General features: G+C 45.8%; 1 protein-coding gene across 1 annotated transcript in view; it reads left to right on the top strand.

Annotated features, from left to right (window-relative positions):
- The window catches only part of HAO2 (hydroxyacid oxidase 2), a 107,991-nt gene that overhangs the window by 64,819 nt on the left and 19,179 nt on the right, over positions 1–23,993 (top strand). The window contains exons 4-5 of the mRNA XM_080391115.1: positions 287–2,876; positions 20,022–22,812. Of these exons, the coding sequence (XP_080247241.1) occupies positions 22,809–22,812 (4 nt within the window). The 5' untranslated portion in view covers positions 287–2,876; positions 20,022–22,808. The remainder of the gene's footprint in view (positions 1–286; positions 2,877–20,021; positions 22,813–23,993) is intronic.

Genomic DNA, 23,993 nt, shown 5'->3' with positions numbered 1-23,993 from the left:
ACCAGATTTATTCTTTGGCTGTGAACCAGGTTCCTGGTTCAAGAACTTTCCTGACAGTTTTCCATGTGGGATATTATTCTGATTCATGTTTGGGCTGCAGCAATAATTCAGTCCTTCCATACAGTAATTTTATTCTTTTCTAGTTTGTTTTCTTGGAAGATCTCAAAAATGCCATAAATACTCCAGAAATACCTGGCTAGGTGCTGGAAGGGCACCTCGAAGCATGGGGCATGGCCTGTGGGGACGTACGTGAAGGCAAGGTGTTGAATGTGTGTCCTTTTATCAGCGGCAGGGAATTTTCCTCTCAACATTCAAAAGAAGAAGGAAATGTTAGAACAACTGCTGCAAAAGCATAATGGGATATTTCTGGTTCGTGCATTCCTCCTCTTGGACTGCATCCCCTTGGCTTGCAGAGGAAAACTCCAAAAGGAGAGGGTAGGGAGTTGTTTTTCAGTGTGTTTGTCTATGCTGTGGCCCTTCGTGCTATGAGAAACCTCTCAAGCAGCTCCAGCAAGCATCTTCTCTCTGCTTTCTTCCACATCCTCCCTTCGTCCTCGGTCCCCTCCCCCTCCTCTCTTTCATGTGGATCAAGGCCTGGAAAATGACAAGCCTCTTGATTAATAGATACAGAAAGTCTTCTTATGTAATTTATTTGCTTTCTGCACCTGACTAGAATCACTAGGTTTATCTGGAAAGGAAAATATATCGTCCTTCCTGACTCCGAGTGGCAGCAGAGAGAGCTGAGCATGTGATATCAAGCTGCGCATGGAAAGCAAACAAAACGCCATTTCTGTATTTTGTAAGCATCTCAGGTCATAAAAGTGTCAGCACGCTATATTTCTTGCTGGGATCCTCTCTGTTTTATTATCTGAGCCCTTTCCATTGTGTTGAATGTGCAAGGAGAGTCTCCAAAGCAGGCAACATCTGTTTCCCTGTCATGTTTTTGATTATCAGCTCCATATTCCTTGCAAGTCTCCTGCTCACATATTCCAATCAAACTCAACGGGGGCTTCAGCAGTGAGGACACTTCCTTATCTCCCTTCCCCCAGGCTCTCCATCCATCATTCTCACATGCTGGCCCACTAAATGCTGATGCAAGAGGCCTGTTCTTACGCTTGGGTAACACACTTGTGACCTCTCCAATTTGTTTTGTTTGCTTAATTCTAATTGCTGTGAGTATACCTGCCTCTCAGTCCTTGGTCCTTAATGGGGGAGAGGAAGGAGGCAGGTGGGGCGTCTGACTGGTTTTTGTTTTGGTACCTGTGGAGAAGAGTTTTCTAATGTAGTTTTAGATTTGTTTCCCAGTTTTCTTCCCTCAAGAGGAAGTTTCTTCTCCTCTTTCTTAGCTCCCAATTGCTAAATCAATCTCTCTGTCCTTTGCCAAGAGATCTGTTTTACCATTTATGCAGGAATTTCAATCTGCAGATGGGGATTCTGCCAATAAAAATCAATTAAAACAATTGTCTTCTGCCTATGGTATTGCAGTTGTGGGATATCTGGCACACCGAGACCTGGGAACACAGAGAAGTAAGTGACATTGAGCTATGAGTTGTTTATCCAGCCATGGTTTGCATTTATTTTCAAGGAATATTTTTGTGTCCTTGTGCACAATGGCAATGAGCAGTTGTAAGGTGATGCAGCTAGTGTTGCAGTTGAGATAGAGGAGCAGCAGTCTGCCACCGTAGGTAACTCACCTGTCCATCCACAACAGAGCCACACTGGGAACCCCCATGGCAGAATTTTCCAGATTCAACCAAAAATGTTGCTGGCCTTCGTAGTCAGGCCCAAAGCCTGCATGGAGGAAATACGTGTACTCCTTAGATTAGGAGCTAAGACAGGGGTCCTGAGGTTACTGGTGGACCTCTCAGCTTTCAGGTGTGGCATGGCTTGCTTGTAGACTCCAGGTTAAACCACTCTCCAGATTTAGGGTCATAAGGAAATTGTTCTTCACCTCAGATTGCTCGACACAATGGCTACAGCTGCCCTGCTGTGCCGTGCGCCCCGTAGGTGCCCCCACATCCAGGGTTCCGAGATTGGGAAAGAGCCGCTTGCTGGTGGGGCATCTGCTTGACCACTTCTGTCATGAGTTTTGGGGTGAGGGAGGAGGGAGGGGGGGACCCCGGGGGGGACCCCAGGCAGTGCTGGTGTTTCAAGAGCCTTGCATCCCCTGGCTACCTGCTGAGCTTCTGGCGTTCAGCACAGCTCCCTGTTCACCTTCTGGTGCCGGTGGTCGGCAAACGAGCAGACCACGGGCTGAGGCCCTGACGTTCATTTCACAAAGATTCAGACACCGTGGCTGCAAAGTTGGGTGGCAATCCACACACAGCCTAAGCTCAGGCTGAGCGCTAGCTGTCCTCAGAGCCTGACAGAGATACCAGGCTCTAGGACTTGGTGGAATTTAGATCTCTGCCAGGTCTGGTGTGCCAACAGCATCACTTTAACTTGAAGCCAGATTTGCACAAAATGTTTCCGTCAGAGTTTTCCTGTTGTTGTAATTTTTATACCACCAGTTCTTTTCCATGGGATACACGTAGTTTTTGCTATTTGTGCTGCAGGTCTCATGTTAGGAATTGGGGTTTAGCAGTGCGGGGGGTGAGGGGTTCGCATGGAATGAGGTCATTGGGGCCTTTCTGTCTGCCCTTTCTTACAGTCTTGTCCTGGACCTGGAGGAGACTGGATTTCATATTCACATTGATTCCTGACCCTTCCTCACGCGGCTTGGTTAATAACTGTGGAAGAGATTAAGGGCCCAGCAGGTCATTAATGGCACCAAGCCAGCCACTTGAGGAAAGGCAACAAGGAGTGAATGGAGAAGAAGAAAAGATGATTTCAGAGTACCTGTCGCTGTAGGTGACTGCAGGAAACAAAAGATGGAGGTGAGGAAGAGCGGGGAGATGGATGGACACAGCTCCAGGAGGTATGGAAGACTGTTGCTAGTCTTTGTTGGTGGGCTCACAGGGCTGTGGGTGCAAGGGCAGGCTGATGGGAGAGCCTGCAGGTTCAGGCAGCTTCAAAATACAACTGTCCTAGAGGGGAGGTAGGAATTCCTGAGAAAATGAAGGGTGGGGGAGAAGAAAGGGAGCCGTAGGAAGGTTGGTGACTGGGATGGGTCAAAAGGGGATGCAGGGTGTGAATAGCCTGAATGGGAATCATGGGCTGGGACAGGAGTGAAAATGAGTGGTGAGGAAGAGAAGGAGGCAGCAGAAAATGAAGGGGGACGAGGTTGACAGAATGTGTATGGGGAAACGAGGGAGTGCGGGTGAACGTGGGGCTGCCCGTGCAAGGCAGGAGAGGAGGGGACACAGATGACAACAGCAGCAGCTTGCTGTCAGGGTCCCAGGATCCCACAGCTGAGGTTACTTGTCCACAGCTTTGTGCTTGTATTTCATATATGCTTGAATTATATTGAAAGACTTTGTTTTCTGCTTTATGTGAATGCTACCTTTCCCACCTACCTCAGTGGTCAGAAATGTATTTACATAATCTACTATTTCCTGATTTTCTACACTCTATATAGAATTTTTTAGTATTGTTTTTGTATTCACTGCATACTTACACGATTGGAGATAGCTACAATTATTTCCTAGGCCGATTTTTTTATTATAATTCCACTACATAAATGTGTGAATGACCTCATTAGTTTCAGTGGTATAACTTGCCATAATGTTTTGATTAGTTCACTTGGAAATGTCTATTATTAGACTGGTTTATTTAATACAATATTTTAATAAAAGCATAATAATAAGCTTTATCTTTTAATAAAATACACAGCAGCGAGTTTGCATTAATGAAATGAAATATTTCAGCTTGAACAAAAGCCATCACCTAAAGAAAACACCTACAGAAAACATTTCAGTTATTTTGAATTAAAATCCAGGGGAGTTTCTGGCTGCGCACCAGCCTGCTTTGTCCCCAGCACTGGCAGGTCACAGCTCCGCTCCTAGTCAGTTGCGGGCCCACCGAGCGGAGCAGCGATGTCCTTCTGGGTACGACAAATGCAGAAACAACCATGAGAATCTGATAAAACCACGGGAAAGGAAAAGTGGCATGAAAAAAATCTCGGCTTGGCTATCTGGGCACCCAAAAGGCTTTGGGAGGACATTGCACTTTTGAGGTGGGAGATGGGAAGAGATTGCCACTTGAGGTATTTCAAAAAGCTGTTCAGCTAAACATTCAACAAGGAGGTTCTTGAGCATGAGTTCGAGTTAAAATGGCAAAATCAGTCACCTTGTTGTAGAAGAAACCACATATCAAGACAGTAGCAGAAACTGAATGAGACTAGAGGGAAATACGGATCCTGTTACGGTGAGTAAGTGACTTCAGTTTTGTTGTTGGATATTTCAGATGTGCTCACCAGGAATACAGCCCAGCGAAGGGCAATGTACTGTGCATTACTACAAGGCGATTGTATTGCAACATCCAGGATGTAGATCTGTGATGGGTATAAAAGCAGGAGCCAAGGAACATTGGATTTCCAAGCACAGTTTAGCCACAACTTGCTGTCTGGTCCCTTATGCAATAGAAAGGTGCTACCAGGTTCTGCCCTGTCTTGATCTCATCTGCTTGACCTTCCTAGTTTGCTCCCCCACGCTTTGCCAACTCTTCTGCCCTTGCTGCTGTATTCAGGAGCCTCCACCTTGCCCCTGCCTTGCACGCCATTCTCTCGCAAGGCTTCCCCCCACCTGGGAAGGTGATAACCATCCCGTACACTGTGAGGTCCCTGCTTTGGAAAGGACCCTTCATCTTGCCTTCCACTAAGGGTTTCTACACCAAGGTTGCACCAAAGGGCAGTTGCGGAGATTTAACAGGGAGATGACAGAGCACCACTTCTACTGCCTGGGCCTGGCTGTTGTTTAATATTCAGGGTAGACGCTGGGGTAGATGTAGGCTATGATTTTTTAGCAGGCAAGTTCTCATTCTATTTTCAAATTTAGTTTTTATGATGAAGTCGTGATTGATAACAGCAGAGATGGTACTGGAAAACCTGATGAAAGCAATTAGAATGTTATTAAAAATGAACAGTGTCCTACATGTCTAATTTCTATTCTGTTTATAAGTACTCATAAGTTCCCTATGCCAGTCATTTGTGGTACAGCACCACAGCCTCTGTGATTTTATGATCTGGACACACCGGGAATGTGGGTTCCAACTTGGAGAGAAGCTGTGGCCATGCTTTGCAGGTTGGGGTGTGCCACCTTATGAGCTGTGCCACTTTATGAAGAGCTCCTGGCAGACTTTCTGTGCTTCAGCTCTCACCTTCTGCTGCAGCTGCTTCCCCACGATCCCCCTGCGTGTACATCATTTGAGTGCCTAAACCCAGTGCTGCCTTTGAGCCCTGATCCTCTGCGTCTGATCTCACCTGCCAAGGGATAAGCAAGCAGTGGGATCTGCACTAGGGAAGCATGAAGAGAAAGCAGACTTTGCCAGAGAGAAGTTTTTAAAATAGGTTTTAGTAGTGTGTGGGACGGATGGGAAGAAGGAGGGCAGGAGGTGAGAAGGTCTGACACGAGATCTTTGGCACAGACCCAGCTTCAAATGTCCCTTCCATGGCCCCCTGAGCACCCCCCTTCCTGCCCTGCAGCAAGGCAGCCACACTGCCTTCTATTTTATCCCTGCTCCAGGTCTCCAATGCAGACCTGTCGCCTTTGCTTTCTTCCCGTCCCCACCGTGCCTGGCCTCCGGCCTGAGGTCGGTGAGGTGAATCAGAGCGGTTCTGGCTCTTCGGAGGCGCTGATGGCCAGGCTGGGAAGCGCTAAGGGTGCTTCCCTGCTCAGGTACCGCACTGCTAAGCTGCTTCGCCCCGTCTTGCTTTTAGGGTTGTGTCAATCACGTTGTAACTCTAGCCTTGTGCCTTTGGTTCTAGTAGCACAATTTAAAATGCTTTGTCACTAACAGGCAAGCTGAGGACTGCCTGAAAACCAGTTAATGATCAATAGTTCTCCAGAAATTTGCATAAAATATTGGACACTGAGTAGTAATTATGATGTTTTCTAGCTTTTTCATAATGGAAAAGAGGGTGAGCCTCAGGTCCCTGGGGCCTGCGGGCGGGAGGGAACTCCCTCAGGGCACTGTGAGCAGAGCAAAACTGGAGAAGCCAAAGAATCAGAAAGTAGGTCACTGGGTGACAAAATGAAATCTTACTTGAGAAAAAGTGCAGAATGATACATATGGGGAAAATTATCTAAAACACATTATTCACTGAGGGAGCCATGGCAATAGGTAGGCTGAAAGAAACCTAAGCTTGAGCACAGACAGTAAATCAGACACAAGTTTGCTATGTGTCAGCAATGCAGTTTGGGATGCGTGCACGAAAGCACCACATCAGAGAACATGATAACAACCCCCCCTCTACACGGCTGGTGTGACCACACCTGAGAGTTTCAGGGGATTTGAAGCCAGTGGAGCTGCACCAGTTCACACCAGCTGGGGCTGTAGCCGTGTCATTGCTGGGCAGTTATTGACAAACTGGAGGAATCCAGTGGAAAGGAACAAAGATTGTGACAGAGCTGGTAAGACCGACACATATGTGTGTGTGTATATATATTATATGTGTGTGTATATATAGTGCTTTATACATAAATGATTACATAAACTCTATACGAGAAATGTTCAAATGTTGGGAAAACACCATTTATTCAAATTTCAAACAGCTGGCTGGTTTGACTGCAGCTATGGTGCCCTTTAGTGTATGATCCCTCAGGACGTTTGTGGAATGCTTGCTTTTTGATTGCAGACACTTGCATAAGAGCAAAGGTGTGTTTGTGAGCAAACATGGGTATGCACTGTTGGATACAGGGCCTCTTCCCGGGTCCATCCCTCTGCTTAATCTGCATTTAGGCACCGCAGCAAAACACAAGTCTTTTAGATCAAATAATCACCCACAGTTGTCATAAACCTCAATGCCAAGCGCTAAGAGCTCATCCTCTCTGCACATCTGACCTCAGTTACAGAGATGTTAAATATAGATCTATACATCTCAGTGTAGGTGTCTAGATTTGAATCACTTAGTGGACAACAGCTGAAGTTGCCATGAAGATCCAAACATTTTCCATTTCATTATCTAAAGATATGCTGACCCTGACAGCTAGTAAAGGCCATTTAATGCAACGTCCCTTGAAAGGAATTCCTGAAGATGAAAGTTCCCTGTCATTCTGTATAAGACTATCCAGGACCTGATCCAGAGCTCTGGAAGTCAGTGAAAATCTTTCCATTGACTTCAAAGTGTTTTGGACCGTTCCTAGATAATAGCACAAATTTCACTTCATTCTTTCTTTGCAGTTAGGTTGTCTGAAACTGCACAGTGTATGATTGAATCCCTCTGGCCCCTGCATAGCGTGCATGCCAGCTCCCTTTAACACCTTCTGTGAAGCTTACGATGTTAAATGACATATTCAGTTGCTGTAGGCATCTTCTTTCCAATCTGGACCCCAGCTGCTCGAGGTCTAGCAGATCGTTCTTAAAGGACAATGTGAAAGTAACAATTGATGTCTCTAAAGAAGTCACTTCAGCTAAACACCTCTAAATATATGACTGGGAAAATTACAGAGCTAATCTAGTTTTGGACACATAAGCCTCAGCAGCAGACAAGCAATTACAAACTTACCTGCTCATCAACCTTGATAAAAGTAGGAATTTTTCGTGCTGCTAGTGATCATAATGCAGCAGAGTCTCAATGCTGAAATGCCTAAAGAGAGCATCTGAGTGCTCAACCGTCAGGGACCCGGGCGACCCACGTGGCATACACAGGCGAATCTGCATTTATGACCAATTGTGCAGGGAGGCTTTTACTCCCAGAAAATGACAAAACTTGCAAAGTATGCACTCATAAAAAGCGTGTTAAAGACAGATAAGCTTCATACGATGAAAAGTCTTGAGTTTCTGTCATGTTCTGTTGCCACCAGATGATGCCAGAAGTTAAACAGGATTATTCCTCTTTGTATGCCACATCTAGGATAAGAATAATGGAGCTGCATCTCTGCTGTCCCTACATCCTTCAGCCAGGATTTAGCTACTATTTAGGTCCTATTGTTACTTCTGGAACCAAAAAGGCTGCCAGTTTTATTAACATCTGGCATTATTAAAACAAAAACTTAAGTTGGAGGAGCCGGAATTGTCTATTTTAAATTAATTACACGAGTGTTTCTCAGGGGAATTCAGGGGATCTGGACACATCCCTGGAGCTTGTCTGTACTGTGAACAGTTCTCTCCAAGGGTAAATTCACGTTCATATTTCTCCCCATCACTGTACGATTCACCTGTGCTGTCAGCCCCCCCACTTGGAGATTTCTGTTGTATGTCACCGTGGAAACAGACATCACTAACTGATTTTGATGTCTAATGAATGCAAAGAGCGGGGACTTCCTGTGGAGCGGAATACATACATAGAAAAGGGGGCAAGTCCATTTATCCTTGTCGTGCCAGCTGAGTGGGGAGTGGGAGAAGACTCACGTTAGGCAAGGCAGGGGAGAGGTCAGTGTATTCCCCATCACAAGGGCAAAGGAACAGTACGCCTTTCCAATAAAACCTGCCCAGCACCAAGTAGGAAAGCCCTTATATGTAGAACACACTCTGAATACCACAGTCGCTGATGGAGAGGAAATGAGATGATGGGTGAGTGGAATGGGGGAGAGCACATCTGGCGAATCAAACAGCAACTCCGTATCAAACGGACACAGATATCAGGCCCCACCCTGCACTTTCGAGGCTCTCGGAAGCTGCTCTAACCGTGTGGGACAGGCCTGCTTTTGTGCTTCTGTAGCAGTCCCAGGCATCGACAGGCAAGTGGAATATGAGCTTTGTCACTGCTTCACACTGCCTTTCTTGAATTAACCCATATCTCCCAGAGCAGTGCCTGATCCCTGCTGTGAGCCATAATCTCCAACATCTTTGTGAGACTGAGTGCCCAGCCTTCTAATGTGAAGTCCTCTCTCAAAGGGAACAGGAATTATGAAATAATTATGGATTAATGTGACGTGACCTGTGGTAAGCCAGCAACACCTTCTGTGACTGAAGGCTTGGAGGTGGCCACCAGACAAAATCATGTCTAATCTTTTGCAGAGCAGAGCAGAGGAGAAGGGGACAGACAGCAGTGGAATGCACTTAAGAGAAATAGATACACACATGAAAGAAAAAGGCCTTGATATTTAAAATATTTATGGCTTTAAAAGGCATGAAAGCTGATACTAGCCATTAACTAATAGACGTTCTGCCTTTGTGATGCAGCATACACCCCTAACTAAAACCACATCTCCGCTCTTGTCTGAAGCCAGGTGCACAGATGATTAAATTTTGGGCCAGCTATAAGGAGAGTGTCTCCATCCTGTCCTCTCCTCCAAGCACACACCATCTGTATGATACTTATTCATCTCCTTTTGCTGGACTGACATACTGAGCCCATATTCTTCCAGCATCGGTTGTCCTCGTACTGTCAAGCTGTGCAAATGGAAGGGATCTAAGCCTAAGGGAGCAACAGACCCTGGGAGCAGGTTTGTGCTGTGTTAAGGCAGTATCAGCTGCTCTGCTGTAACCTTGATGTTGTTCATGTGTGTTTTCACAAAAGAGATTTGGGGCTCCAGTCGTCTCCTCTTGCCAGCACGCCTTTTACTTCTGTGTTTGCTATATTTAAATGCTATTGCACCTCCACTGTGTGAAAAGGGAAGAGGCTGGCTTTGTATCCCCGAGCATATGGATTCCTTGTAATGAGTGGAGGATAGATGGCTTAAAGCATTTTTTATTTCTTCTTTTTTTTTTCTGAACAAAATTTTTGAGCCCCTGTTCCTGTGTCATGGGCCTGCTTGTAGCAGGAAATAATAAACCCAGACCCTGCCTCTTTGAGGAGAGGACAGGTGGAGAAAAGGACTTCAAATATGTGTATGTTTTTCATAAAAGGATAAGACAGCTACGTTAAGTGTGCTGAACATACTGGAGAAGAGACACAGGCTCCATTTTTTTAATTTTTTTTTTTTTAGCTCTTCCTCTAGTCTAAGCCATAGAGCCTAACAAGATCAAATATATGCCATACATTTGACCTAAATGGATGCAAATGTTATTCAGACCTGGATCGAAAGCTGTCACCCACGTTTTCCACTCTACCAGATGTTAAGCCACACAAGATGCGTTCAAACTTCCATTTCAAGATATTCCTCCAAAGCAGGGCACTGCTGTCTGCCCTTAGCCTTCGTTATTTCTTAGTTTCCTCTAAAATGCAATATGGCATTTTCTTCCTAATTTTTCATGAGGCTTTAGGAGCTCTTTTCAGTTGAGGGTGACACCTTTTTGATGTGACTCTGCCCTGTAGTCCTCAGGATTGTTTCCGGGACGGTGGAGTCAGCTGTAGGGACTGAATGCGGACACTTTGAGAAGAGCAGGTGGGGAGCAGAGGAAACGTCCGATGGACTCCACAGGTTCACTGCAGAGGTTCAGCTTCCCACTGCTGCTTGTTGAATGCACCTTCCCAGGAAACATCAGCACCTTTACCCACAGCTGGTATCTCCTGAGGTGCCTGAACAGTGCGAGAGCCCAGGAGCACGAGGGTAGACCTGTGCTCTCCCCGCTTTACCAGCAGACCATCCACCAGTTCTGCATCCATTCCCATCCCATAGGCTAGCTGGGATTTAGGGTGTGTGGGTCTGGGATAGGCCAGTCAGGAGGATATATGTCAAAATTTCAAGAGATAAGGAGAGAAAATTAAGATGTTGATATAGCAGGCAACTATTTGCATGATAAGGCAACTGCATTCTGTCAAGTGTCCTACACCATTCTTTGGATGACATAAACAGTACATCCTTCAGGACACTGTTCCTTGACGAAAATAGAAGTCCCAAGTGAAAGAACATCCTGAGGAGTGAATGGCCAAAGGTCAGCCAGCCTGCTGGTGTCCGAGGAGGGCAAGGGAACCACTACCTGTGCTCTGCAGGCTTCTCCTAGCCGCAGCGTCCTTGCTTTCCTCGGCCACTTCAGAAAGCTTGTGAAGGAGAACCATAGCTCAGCTGGAACTACAAACATGAAATGTAACACAGGAACACTTTTTTATCTGCATACTCTACTTGATTTTCAGGCAGATATAGATGTAATGGAAAAGTGGAACAGCAGCCCATAGAAGGCCTGCTTAAAGGAGTACCAGGTTCATATCTGGACAGGTTTTTGTAAGCTCTTACAGTAAATAGGGCAAGAAAGTTTTTACATGATCAATTCACATGTGAATGTAACAAACATATCCAGTCTTATTTCTTCCTGTTCAGTAACAGTCAAGGAGTTGTTAAACTCGGTGTAAACTTAAATGTCCACTCTGCCACATGTAAAATACAGCCCAAACATGGAACATTAGGGACAAAATGGATGTTGGTTTTGAGTAAAATTTACCCTAGGGTCTTTCTTGGAGCGCATCCTTAATTCTGCTCTGAGAAAGGCTGCATATCCTCTTCTCTCCAGCATGGAGCTTGGGGAAAAATGTGGAAACACTGCAAATTAATTAAGAATAATGAGATATAATAATTTTAGGGTGACTTTATTAGTGAGATGATTTACTATACTTGAGATTATAATGCTTTCACTGGGGCAAGAATTGGCCTTGTTGCAGGAAAAGTAAGCAGGAGAGCAATGCAGTAGCCAACAAGTAAGCAACGTTTCCAGCCAACCTCCAAACTAACCGAGCAACAGCCAGATTTCAGGCTTCAAAAGTGACACAGCTGGAAAAGACGTTGAACAGTTAAAAAGTGCTGGGAGCGGAGGAAGGGAGAGAAGATGAATGTATGGGGCAGCCAGTGGGTTCTGTCTGCAAGCAGATATGTTGGTCTGCTACCTTAAAACATGTTTACTCCGTACGGTTTTGCTCTAAAGAAATAATCCTTTTCATCAGGACAGGATGAAAGGAAAAGGAAATAATCCTTCTCATCCTGCTTGAGTGCAGGATAGCACTGCCTTTGCTTCTGGAAGGAATAGGCTGGAGGGAGTCTTAACACAGCACAGAGGCTCTGGTGTCCTTCGGCCCAGCCTGAGGATGTGTGTCACTGCCACCGCCACCTGCCCCCAGCAGCCCCCCCCAAGTCTTGCCCAGGCTCCAGACCTACGTGGAAATGCACCGAGAGGGGCTGGTTTCAATGCTCCTGCCGCAGAGCCGCTGGCTGATAGGAGCCGGCAGAAGTGACACACATGAAACCTGTGAAAATGGAGGAAGAATGCCACTTTGAAAAATAAGAATCCCTGTCAGCTGTTGTAAGTTGGCTTTCTAAAGGAGAATTATTGTTTTCAATAGGCTGAGAAGATTGATAAGAAATTGAGTCGTAGAGCAACTACATGTATTATTTTCTGTATATGCCTCTCTGTTACAGAAATTCAATACCAGAAAAAGCAAGCAGAATACAAAGCTTTTTCCCTCCACTACACCTCAGCTAGCGTAGTGCTGCATCTTCCCCTGCTACAGTAAAATAAAAGATAAGAGCAGCACTAAACAGCTGAAAAAAGCTGGAAGTTTAATTCACAGACAAATTAGCTGCATTGCATTTAATATTCCCAGTGAGGAAATGAAAAGAAATTTATTCTGTTCCTGCTCTCCACAAATTCACCAGAGGGAATGATATCCCTTAATTAAGGAAGAGTGATTGCTTATTTTTTTCCCCCAAGCTTTCGTTTGCTCTAAAATAAAATGATGAGAAAGAAGTGGTGCATATAAAAAAAAATCAAAACCACACTGGAAATGATGCAGTCATTCAAATTTCTCATTGTAATAGATACTACATTCTAAAGAGTTCTTTAATAATCTAGTAGGAGAGCTGGCCAAATGGAGCAATTCCTGCCCTGTTCCAATGGAGCAGACCAATTCAACCAACCAAACTCATCCCAAGGAGTTCCTTCTGTTCTGTCAGGGCTGATGATTTAATATTGTGGGGTAGTACAAAAGTATGCATATCTGACAGCCAGTTTTTTTGCGTAAACACTATGAAAAGAGGATGATTTGGATCAAGGAGATGGATGGTAGAAGGGACTGGAACTGCATTGGTGACACCTTGGCACGATCAGGTGAAACTGGACAAGAAACGTAGGCTGGACAGCAGAACTGGTCTTACTGTGCGCTGCACAGAGACGTGTGGTTGCGCTTAGACAGCTATAAACTGCTGAAATAATTGCCATTATCTAAGGAGCCAGATGTGAACTAGTAACTGGTTTTGCAGTTCATGTTTACAAACAATGTTTATCTTTCCATCTATTTAAAAATGGGGAATAGACGAGTTAGAAAGCCTGCTTAGAGAAAAGACACTCCGTACCATCTACTGCACACTCAGGCTATGAGGGTACACTGGAGAGGCTGAGTGCACGGGGCTTTGATAACGCCTGGATAAGGTAGATGATGACCCTTGTACTGTTTGTTGCTCCTGGCCTGAATGTAGCTACGGTGCACACCCCAGACCGGTCACTCAAAGGGCTGTTGGCACCGTATTGACAGACTTAGACACCGCTTCCCACCGCACGCTCCTGGAGAAACCAGCTGCTCATGGCTTGGCTGGGTGTATGCTTTGCTGGGTGAAAAGCTGGCTGGGTGGCCGAGCCCAGAGTGGTGGGGACTGGAGTTACATCCAGCTGGCTGCTGGTCACACAGGGTGCTCCCCAGGGCTCCGTACTGGGGCCAGTCCTTTTTAATGGCTTTATCAATGGTCTGGACAAGGGGCTTGAGTGCACCCTCAGTAAGCTTACAGGTGACACCAAGTTTTGGGGGAGTGTTGATCTGCTTGAGGGCAGGGGGCTCTGCAGAGGGATCTGGATGGCCTGGACCCATGGGCCGAGGCCGGTTGTATGAGGTTCAGCCAGGCTCAGTGCTGGGTCCTGCACTGGGGTCACAACATCCCTATGCAAAGCTACGGCTTGGGGAAGAGTGGCTGGAAACTGCCGGCAGAAAATGACCTGGAGGTGTAGATCAAGAGCCGGCAACATGCCCAGGTGGACAAGGAGTCCAACAGCATCCTGGCTTGATTCAGAAATAGTGTGGCCAGCATTACTAGGCCAGTGATTGCCCCCCTTGTCCCACTGGAGGGCTGCATCTCAAATCCTGGGTTCAGTTTTGGGCCCCTCGCTACAAGACAGATCTTGAGGTGCTGGAGCATGTCCAGGGAAGGGCAACAGAGCTGGGGAAGGGGCTGGGGCACAAGTGCTATGAGGAGCAGCTGGGGGAGCTGGGGGGGTCAGCCTGGAGAAAAGGTCTTATTGCTCTCTGCAGCTGTGTGAGAGGAGGCTGTAGTGAGGTGGGAGATAGTCTCTTCTCCCAAGTAACAAGCCATAGGACAAGAGGAAATGGACTCAAACTGCACCAGGGGAGGTTTAGATTGGATATTAGGAAAAATTTCTTCACCAAAAAGGTTGTCAAGCATTGGAGCAGGCTGCCCAGGGAGGTGGTGGAGTCACCATCCGTGGTGGTATTTAAAAGATGTGTAGATGTGGTCCTTAGGGACATGGTTTGATGGTGGCCTTAGCACTCCTGGGTTAGTGGTTGGACTCGATGATCTTAAAGGTCTTTTTCTGTAGAGGAATTCTAGAGGCATGAAGGCAGGTTAATTAACATTGATAAAATACAGCTGTGGGCTGGCTTCAGGGGCGGGGTGGCTGATGGGGATGAGGTGCAGCCGTGGCTGGTTCCTGCTAAGGAGTTAAATGGCTCTAAGGGGGATGGAAGAGGAGCAGCCAAGGAAGAGAGAGCTGGAAGAAGTGGAGGGAGGAGAGAGTGTGCCCTGGATGAGGAGAGACAAGGAGAAGGATGCAGCAGAGGGACTGGCCTGAAGAGTATGAAGAAACAGCAGGACCAGTAGATAAATCTTAGAAACCTTGTGGGGGTTGGTGGCTGTGCCAGGGCAAGGTGTGGGGACCACTTATTGAAGTTAACCTGGGGTGGGAGGGTAAAAGCCTTGTTACACGTGGCTAGTTTTGATAGTGATGTAACACTTTCCAACCTAAATGATTCTATGTGCGAAAGAGGTATGAGAACCGCTCTCCTGGCTTTGATACTCATAGCCTGGTAGCTTCTGTGCAACAATGACCACAGCAGGTGTCTTTAGAAGGGTAAGAACAGGTGAGGCATTAATGATACTCCTAACTGCCAAACAAACTTAGCTCCAGAGATTTCCTGATGTTTTTTCTCAAATATCTCTTTGATGTAGTGTACTTCCAAACATTTGTCCTTCTTCTCTTGAATCCTTGTAGGTTTTTCACATCAAAAACATCTTTAGATGAAGTACTCAAGTTTTATTACTTGTTTGAAAACTCACTTTTGTTTGTTGGGTTTTTTTAACCTGATTTCTGATAGCTTCATTTTGTTGTCCCTAGTTCTTGAGCTGGAGTAGACAGTCTATTGTTATGCATAATCACAATTTCATTCAAGCTTTTGCAGAACTCTCTTATGCCAGTTATTTTCCAGACAGAAAAGTTCTAGTCTACTGAGTCATTTCTCCTACAGAAGTCATCCTATGCATTTGTTCATCCTTGTAGCTGTTCTGGGAATGTTTTCCAGTTCCGTGATACCTGGTAGCAATAGAATTGCATGCAGGTTCAAGTTTGGGGCTAACTATGGCCTTATACACGGGCATGTTGTTACTTGCTGTTTTGTTGTCTGCTGTCTCCTTAGTGACTCCTAACTTCTGATTTGCTTTTTACTTGCCCCTGAGCACTGAGCTAGCATCCTCATGGAATTGTACCCTCATATTTCAATGCTTAGTGGTAATGGTCAGCATGAGGTCATCAGTTCATATAAGAAATGGCAATTTTTCCTTGTGTATGTTGCTTTTTACTTATCTGCACTAAATTTTGCCCACCAATTTATTCATTCATTACTCAGCTGTCCAAAATCCCTCCACCATCCTTCCACAGCCTGCCTTTGTCCTCGTGAGCTTGAATATTGTTGTGCCATCAGGTCATTTGTGAGTTGAACATAGGCCCCAGCACAGACCCTTGTGCAACAATTCAGACGGATGTCACCAGGTCTGAAAATGTTTGCTCCTACATTCTATTTCCTTTACTTCAACTAAATCTTTTTCAGGATTTTCCTTCCTATACTTTAGCTGCTTAGTGTACTTTGCAGCCTCTAGCAAGCAACTTTTGAAGGCAGATTCTGTCTATGGGGCCATCTTTACCCGCCTGCTGCTGATCACTTCAGAAATGTCCAAGGAAGCTTCTTAGACAGGACTTCTCTTTACACGTGCAATTTTGCATTTTCCTGAAGTATGTTCTATTTAATCACATATCAATGAATTATCTAATGTGTGCTAACGATTCATCAAAAGCAGACTTTGCCCGCTCACACATGCGCACCCTGGTCCTCTGGAGCTGAGCTGCTCACCTTTCTAGGCTTAAAAAACAATATGAAGCATAAGACCTGTGCTTCCCTGGATGCCCCCCAGGAAACGCTTCAAAGATTGACTCCATACATACCACCTTCCAGTCTTCAGGTCCCAAGGAGGTTTCAAGTGGGAGGTTGCACATGACAAGTGGTCATTGGCCACTTGGTGTTTTCATCCTTGATTTCTGCTGGGTACCATCTGGCTCCAGCAATTTGTTCTTTCTCACTTTGTTCTTTCTCACTTTGTCTGTTTGAAACAATCTCATCCATAATCACCTTGATTTCAGGCACGTCCTCTACATTTTCCCCCATGTGAAAACTTCCCCCAGTTCTTCCCAGTGACCAGCAATGTGCAGTGGCTACACTGTCTCCAAGTTTTGCCATGTCACTAGCTGGCCAAGCAGAGTCTCTCACAGTTTTTTTTTTTTCGCCTCTGACATTTTTGAGGAAGTACTAGTTAAAACTAGTACTTTCTTTAGCTAGTTCTCCTCAAACTCTTTTTTAGCCTTCCTAATTAGGATTTTGCTTTTAATCTGCTTGACTATGCTATTCATTTCATTTTATTGGTTTGGATACAATAGGCATCTTTTTGAAAAATGCCTTCTTACTGCTAATAAACTTGCTTGCTTGGCTGTTTATGTGTGCTGGCCTCCTTTAATCCATTCTCCAGCCTTTCTCAATAGGTCATACGCAGCGGTGTTATGCTTCCAGTCTGGTGTTCTTCAGAAGTTTCCACGCCGCTTGTTAGGATTTCTCTTTGCTGACCTTTCTAGCTTCTTTTTAACAAGCTTCCCCAGTTCTGCATAGCTTTTCTTGATGCTGAGGACAATGGCAGTGGCATATTTGGCCTGTGGTGCTCATGTAGAGCTGGTGGAGCTGAGTCCTCTGTGGTCACTGTTGCAGAGCGGAGCTTCCACTGGAAGGGCTAGAGCCACAAAGACCAGGGCTGCATTTGCTCCTGTGGGCTCTCTAACCAGCTGCTCCGTGGCATAATTGCTGACAGAGCCCAAAGATGTCATCTCTTTCATGTCCTGGCATGACATTTGTCAACCTACAGGAGGGCAGTTGACCTCTCCCATTACTTTACTGTTTTTCCTGCCTCTCTGACTTTTTCAGCTTATGGAATCCAAGGCATTTTGCTATCCCACGTCAGTAACATTATATTTCATAATTATAGTAGTCTTATTTAGGCCTGGAATTTCAACCTGTACAGACTTTGTCACTTGTTGAGTTGGTGAGCTTGGAAATGTGACTTGATGCTGAGCTTTCAGTAAGGCGAAGCGCTGCTCCGGCTCTGGCATGGTTTATCTCTGTGGTGTGGCCCATGGACTGCCTGCCTTCCCCCAGGGTCCCAGGGTGCCTGGATGTCAGTGTCTGGTGGCTTGGAGCAGACATTCTGGTTCCTCAACCTACTTGTTAGATGTCAAACATTGTGTAGAAGTGAACGTACCACTGCTTTGGAGCCTTTATTGGTACCTTGTAGAAAACCTCATGTGTTTTTTCTCTTGCCATGCTGGATTATCTGCATCTTCTGGATTGTGCTTTCTTTCGGGATTCAGAACTTTCCTATTTATTTTTTTTTCTCATAAGCGTGCTCATGCTGAGTCTGGGCTTTTCCACACCTGTCAGCTTTCCCCAAATACCTGGGTTTTCCAGCCTGTTAGGGAATATTTTAATTTCAAAATGACTGTCTATGGCCTTCCTCTTGCTAAGAATGTCTGAGAATGTTTTCAATTTGCTGCAAGACCAGGCAATAGCATGAAAGAGTTAGATATTTGGGATGTTTTCAAATCAGTTGGACTTGATCAAATTCCTGCTAGGATGCTGGGAGGATTGTCTGAAGCAAAGCCAGAACTATTAGCTGTTACCCCTGAGGAATCGGGGCATACAGAGATAAATGCCTCTTAGTATTTTTTTTTTTCAGTAATGAGGGGGCATGGGGAGCAATTGTTGAGCCTCCAAAAGTTAACTACAAGGTGAGTGGCAACTGGTATGGATTTATCAAGAACAAATCATGCCAAGCTAATATAATATTCTTTTGTGATGGGACTTGTGGATAGGGAAGAACAGCAGAAAGGTGTTGCTGAACTTCAGTAACACTTTGAACGTTGTCTCCTATGGGCCTCTCAGAAGCAAGAGAAGGAAATATTTGCTGTGGATAACTTTTAGCAGATGAATGCAACATTGGTTGAAAAGCATATTTGGAGAGTAGTTCTTGCTAGGTCACTGTTAGCCTGGAAGTATATGTTGATATCTCTATTGCTAACTTTTTAATTAATGGAATGGATGATGGACTAGAGAACACTCATTATATTCCCATATCACAGTGAATTGGGAGGGTGTGAAATTACTTTAGCTGACCTTGAGAAACTGGAGAAATAGTCTGGAAAAACTAGGATGCAATTTTTACTAGGAAAACATCTTCTGCCTTTAGCTATCAATTATCAGCTGGGCATGAGCTAGAGAGCAGCACTGCAGGGGGGAGTGTGCCCAAGCTGGAAAGTGCATGCAATGCTGCTGCGAGACAGAGAAATCTCTCCGTGGAAAGCTGCCACAGAATAATTGTTTATTATTGTGAACCACAATAAATAAGCCAGCTTCCAAGGCACCAGTACAGTTTTCCTTTCCTGATGGCATCAGTTCTGGGATTCCAGAGTCCTGGGCTTTGCTTAACTACTAATTGAGTCTCAAGGCTAAAAGGAGCCCCTCTGTTTTGAGTCCATGTTCTCATTTGGACCGAGTCATGAAAATCTCCTTTATTTTCTGCCCTTCCATCACCACAAAATCTCCAGGTTGATGTGAATCACGATCAAGACTGTTCTTGATGCTGTTGTTCAGAGGCCTCCTTTATATGATGTATATCAGGTCTTCTCTGTCTGTTTCTGAGGAGACATCCTGGGTGTGTTTGGGTGTCTCTGTTGTGTATTGGGATGGACTCGTCTTATGGCATCTATTCTCAGTATTTTTTGTGAAAATTGGTAGTTTTAGCAAGGTGGCTGATCTCTGGGGTTCGAGACTTCTGTTACCCTTATCCTAGTTGGAAAAGGGATGAGAGCACCTCTTTGTCTGAAAGAGATGAACAAAAGCATTTGGATCCTTTCTTTATCTCAGGATGGAACAGCACATCTGAAGAAACGAGTAAGGAATGTACTGCTGAGTAATGAACACAAAAATACTCTTCTACCATCACAGCTGAATAAACAGGAGCATTAGCATGTTCTTTCTGCTCTGTCCCAGATAAGGGCAGGAGAGGGCTCAGCTGGAGGATGATGAGCAGTTTCTGGTGCTGTAATTAAGGGTGGATGTGGAACAGCTGGGGAGTCAGATTTGGGGATGACCAGAAGGCTACAAAACATGGCTCATGATGAAAGGCTGAAGGAGTTTGCATAGTCTGATTTACAAAAGAGACAACGGGGGGTACAAAAGAACGGCAATGTTCTTTACATGTTTTAAAGATGGACATAAAGAGAACAGGATTGAATCTTGTTCTGTGCCCACTGCAGGTGGGTAATGGCTTAATTAGGGAAAGGGAGATCCAGGTGAAATATTGATAAGCCTTCCTTGTGTTGAGGGTGGTAAATCAGTGAAAGTGGTTTTCTTTGGAGGAGTGGAGATGGGCACAGGTATAGCTGATCCTGATTTTGCGAAGAGGAGTGGACTAAGTGGCTTCTCTCAGCCCTGCTTTCCTGCTCTCCTGTGACAGCTGTGCAATGGCAGGTGGAGCCCTGGTCCCGGCCCATTCCCAGGTGGTGGTCAGACAGCAGCAGCACTCTCCTGGCAACTCCCAGCTGTGGTGGCTTTGCTCACCTTGTAAAATGGAAGTGGGACATCAAGCCTGGCGTGCCCTTCATCTCAGATGGCTGCAGGTCCCAGGTACACTTTGCTTCTCTTTTTATTGTGCTCTGTGGGTTTGAGTGAGCTACCTCTTTCACTGTCAGCACCGTGGTACTTGAAAAACAAGGCAAAGCAGGAAGAGAAAGAATGCACTATGTGAGCCGAACCGGCAGAGTAGCCCAGGTAAGGGGATGGACAAAATAAACCTACATAAGGGTGTATTTTGGTTAATGTTGTACCCAGCTGCCTCTGACTCCCTGGCTTTAAGAGGAACAGCTGCCCATGAAAATCAAGGGGGAAACTCAAAGCTGAGTGGTGCCTGAGCATCTCTGCTGCTCCACCTTGTGTGAGCACAGTGTCTTTGGAGGCAGCTTCAGTAGCAGCTAGTGAGAACCAAAGGGTGTTCTGGGAAACAGTGGATTCAGCCCTTCTTCCCTAACTCTTTTCTTGCTCTCTTCATACCCTTACTCCTATTTTGCATATGTGCTTCAGGCTGTGCTTACTTGTGCAGTTATTTGCTTGACAGTAGTCTTAGATACGTGCCTGAGATGAGCAGTGCTGTATGTTTTCACACTGAGAATATTGTGCTCCCTTCTTCAGCTCTTCCAAGCAATATTTAAATGGCTCTGGAACTGCTCTCTGAATTTATTTTTTTTAATGGTTGTGTACTCAGTTTATGACCCTGCTGGTGCACTCTCTCCTTGCTACCTGCAGCCCATGACTCCTCACGTGACAGCGAGTGCATCTCCTACATCAAAGCCTGATGTGAACTTTCCTCCCAACCTACTGGCTTGGTTCCAGCGTTTCTGGTGTCAGTCTGCAGTTCCAGCATCTTTATGAAGAGGGGTAACCTGGTGAGAAGACTGCTTCATCTCTCTTTAGTGCCACAAAGCACTCCAGACCTTCCTTACTTGAAGAGATGCAAGGGAACAGACTTCCACAGTAGGACCCAGGAGCATGCTCCTGCTTTCTCCTGGGTGGTTTTTTTTATTTAATTTTTTTGGTGGGGTGGGGAGGGAAAGGAGCAAGGGAGAAAAAGGGTAGGAATGAGATGAAAGAAAAGATACCACAAAAATCCAGGTTACTGAGTTACATCTGGAGATGTAGGAAGATTCAGACTGATGGATGGCAGGATACATTGTGCTCCACCTACAAGCTGCCATGTCCAGGGAAACTAAGACAGATGTGGTGTGGGACAATTCCAAAGGAGTGATCAGCCAAAAGGTCCTGCCATGGCTTGGATTGGGATGAAGTTGGAAATCCAGCCTGTGATTTGGAAAGTCTGCTGTGCTTGATTCCCCTCACCTTGTGAGAGGGCAGAAGGGATTGCTGCACCTTGCAAGGAAAAAAGATCATTGCTTTTCTGACCTAAACTCTCCAGAGGAAAAAGGAGATGTCACATCCAGGACCGTAGCGGCAGCCTGAGGCAGCTGGGATAGGACTCAAAAAGGCATGGTTTTCCCAGCATGTCCATGAATTTGAATTGCCCTGTTTCAGGCAGTCCAAGTCCAGTAGCCTCTTGCGGAACCCAGCCAAGAAAGAATGGTCCCGAGGCGGTGCTGAGTGTGGTGACAGTGGGATCTCTGTTTTGCAGCTGAGAGTGCGGAGCACAGAGGTTAGGGCTCGGCAGTAACCCCAGGAACAGCTCCGAGTGCTCACCGAGGGGGCAGGGGCTGTGCCCACCCAGCGCTACCAGCAGGTAACGGCGGTGGGTTACCAGCCTCGGTGTTTCCTTGCAGACCCACTCTGATTTGGCATCCTGCAATTTCCCTGTGCCCTGTTGTCCCTGGCTCAGCAGATCTGTGCTCGGTGCTCTCCTGCTGCACGCTCGTCACAGCTGGTGGTTTCAAACCCTTTCTCTAACTCTGGTTCGGATGGCAAGGTGAGGTGCAGCTGCCTCTTGGGGAGACTCATAGTTGGGTGACACATTGGCCGTTAGGTGAGCTGGGCAGAAAAGCTCAAAAGTGACGTTGTGCCACATATGACAGTATACGGGAGATGTGAGACTTTATATGGTCAGACATCCAGACACAGCACAGAGCCCTGCCACATGAGCTGGAGGAGGCATCACCTAGTGGGAAACACTTTTCCTTTTTGAGAATCTAACGCTGGGGGTAGATGAGACCTGTTTTCCCAACAGGCTCTGTAGTATTTGCTGTTCCACAGAGTAATGCCAAGAACAAATGGAGCTCTCTTCTGGGCTTTGGAGACAGAGATGGTTACAGAAAGAACAGCCAAATATTTGGTAGTCTCCTAGAACTCATTCTGGCCAGCATGTCACAGGCTGTCCCCTTCTGCCTCTTCCTCAGACAAGAGACCCTTCTCTTGGTTCTTCTACCCACCTGAAGTCCTGTCATCCTCCCCCTGTCCTGATCTACTCCCCCCTGCTCTGTCTCTGACCCTGTTGCCCCTGCACATCCCGCCCTGCCTGTCCCTGGGTTCTGTCCTGTGGCTTTAAGCCACTATTTTTTCTCTTCCTTCTCCCCTCCAGTGCTGTTTCAGGCTGGATCCAAGCACAAGTGGCACGGGGGGCAGCCAACCCTTTGCTCATCTTTGGGGCTTTCTGAGGTCCTTTGGCCACGGGCAGACGCATGCTCGGCACTAGGCAAGTCTTCAGCAAAGCAAACATCTGGATTTCAGACAAGCTCTGCTGAGTATGTGTAAGTGGAGCGCAGTGATTTACAGCTAGGTCAGAGCTGGCTGGATTTTCATCTGGCCAGCGAGTACAGGCTGATGCCCCCAGGGATCAGCCCCCGCTAATTTCAAGGCCCTGCATGAAGCACCAAACTGCAGTGGAACCGCTGTAAGACATTTTCAGCGTGGGCCAACCACCGTATTTTTCACTAACCTCATTCTTGGAAGTTGCTGACCGGCTTTCAGTGAAATGTTCCCAAAAAAATTCAGCCCGACACAGACCAAGGATGGAAAATTTCAGACTAGAATGATTAAAATATGACAAAATTAAAAGCAACTGAAAACTGGATCTTATAATAACAAGTGTTAGGCAATGTTAAATATAAGATTTGTTGCCATCTCCACCTATAATAGAGGGATGGCTATCTAAATACTGAATTTTTGGGAGAACTTTCTTGCATGACTGACATGCAAGGAAAAAGTGTTTTCCTTACAAACATGAGGCTTATGCCCAAGAAAGACATCTGATAAGGAAAAAGCGGTAACTGTATGCAAACTGTTATGTGATTGGAGTTATTTACATTGCTTAGAGTTCACCAGATTCTTCACTGAAGTGCTGTAAAGTCCCAGACTGAACCCACCACTAGTGGATACATGAGTGAGACAGATGACAGCTTGACCCACGGCAATTTGCCATCTGTGAAAAGCAAACAAATATAACCCACTGGAGTAATGAGCATTGTGATTGTAATAGGAACTGGAGCACAGATTTACACAGGATCTTTGTGTTTGGACTCACGAGCCTTTGACTATGTCAGTACTGAAAAGTAAGCAACTGTAAAACCGCAGCTATGCAGATCTGTGCAAAAATCCAGCTTTGGCTGTTGACTGCCTGACACTTTACCTGCAAGGCTGGGTCAGCAGCGTGAGTATTTCTGATGTTTTTTTCTTCACTTCTCCAAAGAAGCCAGCAAGGCTTCCAGAAGAGTTTTTAGAGTCTTTTTAAGTCTATTGCTGTACTCCAGTGAAAGGGATCCAGAACTTTAAAACTTCTCTGCTTTTTCCCAGTATATAGCAGGGGCTCTGATGAAAGAAATCACCTCTGTGGCAAATCTTGATTTCCTTAGAGCTTTATAGCTGAATCGGAAGTATTAATAGTATCAGAGAAAATACTACTTATGGGACAAGAAGTCATTGATATGTTGAA

This window comes from Falco punctatus, assembly GCF_963210335.1.
Source record: "Falco punctatus genome assembly, chromosome: 6".
NCBI classification, from domain to species: Eukaryota; Metazoa; Chordata; class Aves; order Falconiformes; family Falconidae; genus Falco; species Falco punctatus.
This window is presented reverse-complemented; position numbering and strand designations above follow the sequence as displayed.